The 2,089-nt window shown below is 44.4% G+C and overlaps 1 protein-coding gene across 1 annotated transcript in view; it reads right to left on the reverse strand.

Annotated features, from left to right (window-relative positions):
* Positions 1 to 1,032: 1,032 nt before the first annotated feature.
* Positions 1,033 to 2,089, reverse strand: part of ASNS (asparagine synthetase (glutamine-hydrolyzing)) — an 18,950-nt gene continuing 17,893 nt past the window's right edge. The window contains exons 10-12 of the mRNA XM_006779248.2: positions 1,994 to 2,075; positions 1,755 to 1,910; positions 1,033 to 1,372 (exon numbers count right to left, since the gene is read on the reverse strand). Coding sequence (XP_006779311.2) covers positions 1,163 to 1,372; positions 1,755 to 1,910; positions 1,994 to 2,075 — 448 coding nt within the window. The 3' untranslated portion in view covers positions 1,033 to 1,162. The remainder of the gene's footprint in view (positions 1,373 to 1,754; positions 1,911 to 1,993; positions 2,076 to 2,089) is intronic.

The raw sequence follows: 2,089 nt of genomic DNA on the forward strand, positions 1-2,089 counted from the left end.
CACCGACCCATCAGTAGCGACCACAACACTAGAAGGACACGCCTGGAACTTTGATGAATATTCTATTGAGAGCCTCCCCTGAAATCTCCCCTAAAGTCCCCCAATTTGGAAAACAGATAAAATCCCTGAAGACAAGCTATCCAGTGCGCTCCTTCGTTTGCTCCACACCCCCTCTAAAGCCCACACCTATCTTTCCCTTTCTTCCCTCAAGGCACATGCCTTTGCTTTCTTTTTACTAAGCAATCAGTGCCCTTCTTCTGCCTCTGTAACTGGTTTCCTGAGCTTACATAGCCCCAGCTGGCTCACTTCTTCTATGGCTCACTTCTTCTACCTCTGTGACTTTCTAAATAAACGTTTGCTTGTATTTGAGACTTGACTCTGAATTCTTTCTTAGCCAAACTTAAGGACCAAGGTCTAACATCGGGTGCTGTTCAGCATCAACAGTTCCAGAAGACACATTGCATTGGCCCAACAACAACAATCTTACTATCTTAACAAAACAGAGCTGTCCTGAACTCTTGCAAAGGACTAATTCCTCCGGAGTCAGCCTAGCCCCGTGGTCGGCAAACTGCAGCTCGTGAGCCACATGCGGCTCTCTGGCCCCTTGAGTGTGGCTCTTCCTAAGCCTTAGGAGTACCCTAATTAAGTTAATAACAATGTACCTACCTATATAGTTTAAGTTTAAAAAAGTTGGCTCTCAAAAGAAATTTCCATCGTTGTACTGTTGATATTTGGCTCTGTTAACTAACGAGTTTGCCGACCACTGGCCTAGCCAGTTGCCAGGATGCAGAAAGAACTGAGAGAGGGAAGTCAGAGAGACCACTCTGACCAGGCGAGGACTGGAAGGAGGCCCCGTGGGCAAGAGACAAAGCAACCCTGCCAGGAGGGTCCTTGTGCATTCTCGCAGCAAACACCAGGCTGTCCCCCCGTTTCCTCATCCACTCTCTCCCTTACTGTGACGTAGTAAAAGCTGCTCAGTTTCTAGTCACCGCTAATGAAAGAACAGTCTGAATATAAATGACTGTGGCAATGTTTTAGATTTAAGACTTTTATTTTTTTCACCACCTGGGTAGATGAAGCTCAGTGCTACCCCTGGAGCCCCCAAGTCCTCTACCCTTCACAATAAGAACATTTACTCTATGTAAATGTTCTGAGAAAGTGCCTACGCTTTGGTGTCTGACTTGTAATGGGTCAGAGTGCGTGCAGAAGGGTCGGTGGCGTTAATCCACCTGGGCATCCAGTAGTGGGTCAGCCAGTCAGCCCGGCCTGGGTAGTGGCGTTCAAAGATTTGACGGTAGTAGTAGCCTTCTTTCGTTTTTGGAGTGTTGAAGGGAAACTTCTGGGCTGCCGCTGCCATCATTGCATCATCAACCTGTAAGAATGAGAGTATAAAACCAGAATGTTTTTTTTTTAAATGGCATAGAAATACATGTATTTAATCTAGCTTCATAAAACCAAAAGAGAAAAGAAAGATATGAAAAGGCTTGACTGTAAATACAGCCGGAGACCTTCTGCATCACCCATCACTTAGAAAGTGTTAGAGACCACAAAATGCACAGCTGTGGAACTTTTAAAGAACATTGGTTAAGTCTCTTCTCTCTTAACATGAGATGCTACTTTATAATCCTGTGTGCTAGTTAATCCTTAAAAAAGAGGAAATCTCTCCTACAGATACAAAACATTGAAACTAAGCACAAAATAAACTCTATACCCAAATTGTCCTATTCCAGAAAATACTTTTAAAAGCATCATACCTGATGCTCAATATGTTCCTGTAAAATCCTAAACCAGGAATTCTTAACGGAGGTTATGCCATCACTGAAGGCTTCTTTCGGTCGCCAGAGAATCTCTTTCGGTAGCAGATTGGAGTCCTCAAACGTCTCTCTCAGGAGATGCTTTTCTATCCCATTCTGAAGACAAAAGGAGCATCAGGAAAAGCTACAGATACAACCAACACCAATGGACAGTTTTTATACTGAACCGATGCACCTACCTTGGGGATTCTCATATCAGGTGGCAGAGACAAGTAATAGGAGCAAAACCGATGGTCCAGGAATGGGACCCTCAATTCCAGGCTTAAAGGGGAAGA

The sequence above is a fragment of the Myotis davidii genome, unplaced genomic scaffold (genome assembly GCF_000327345.1).
Source record: "Myotis davidii unplaced genomic scaffold, ASM32734v1 scaffold187, whole genome shotgun sequence".
In the NCBI taxonomy this organism is placed as follows: Eukaryota; Metazoa; Chordata; class Mammalia; order Chiroptera; family Vespertilionidae; genus Myotis; species Myotis davidii.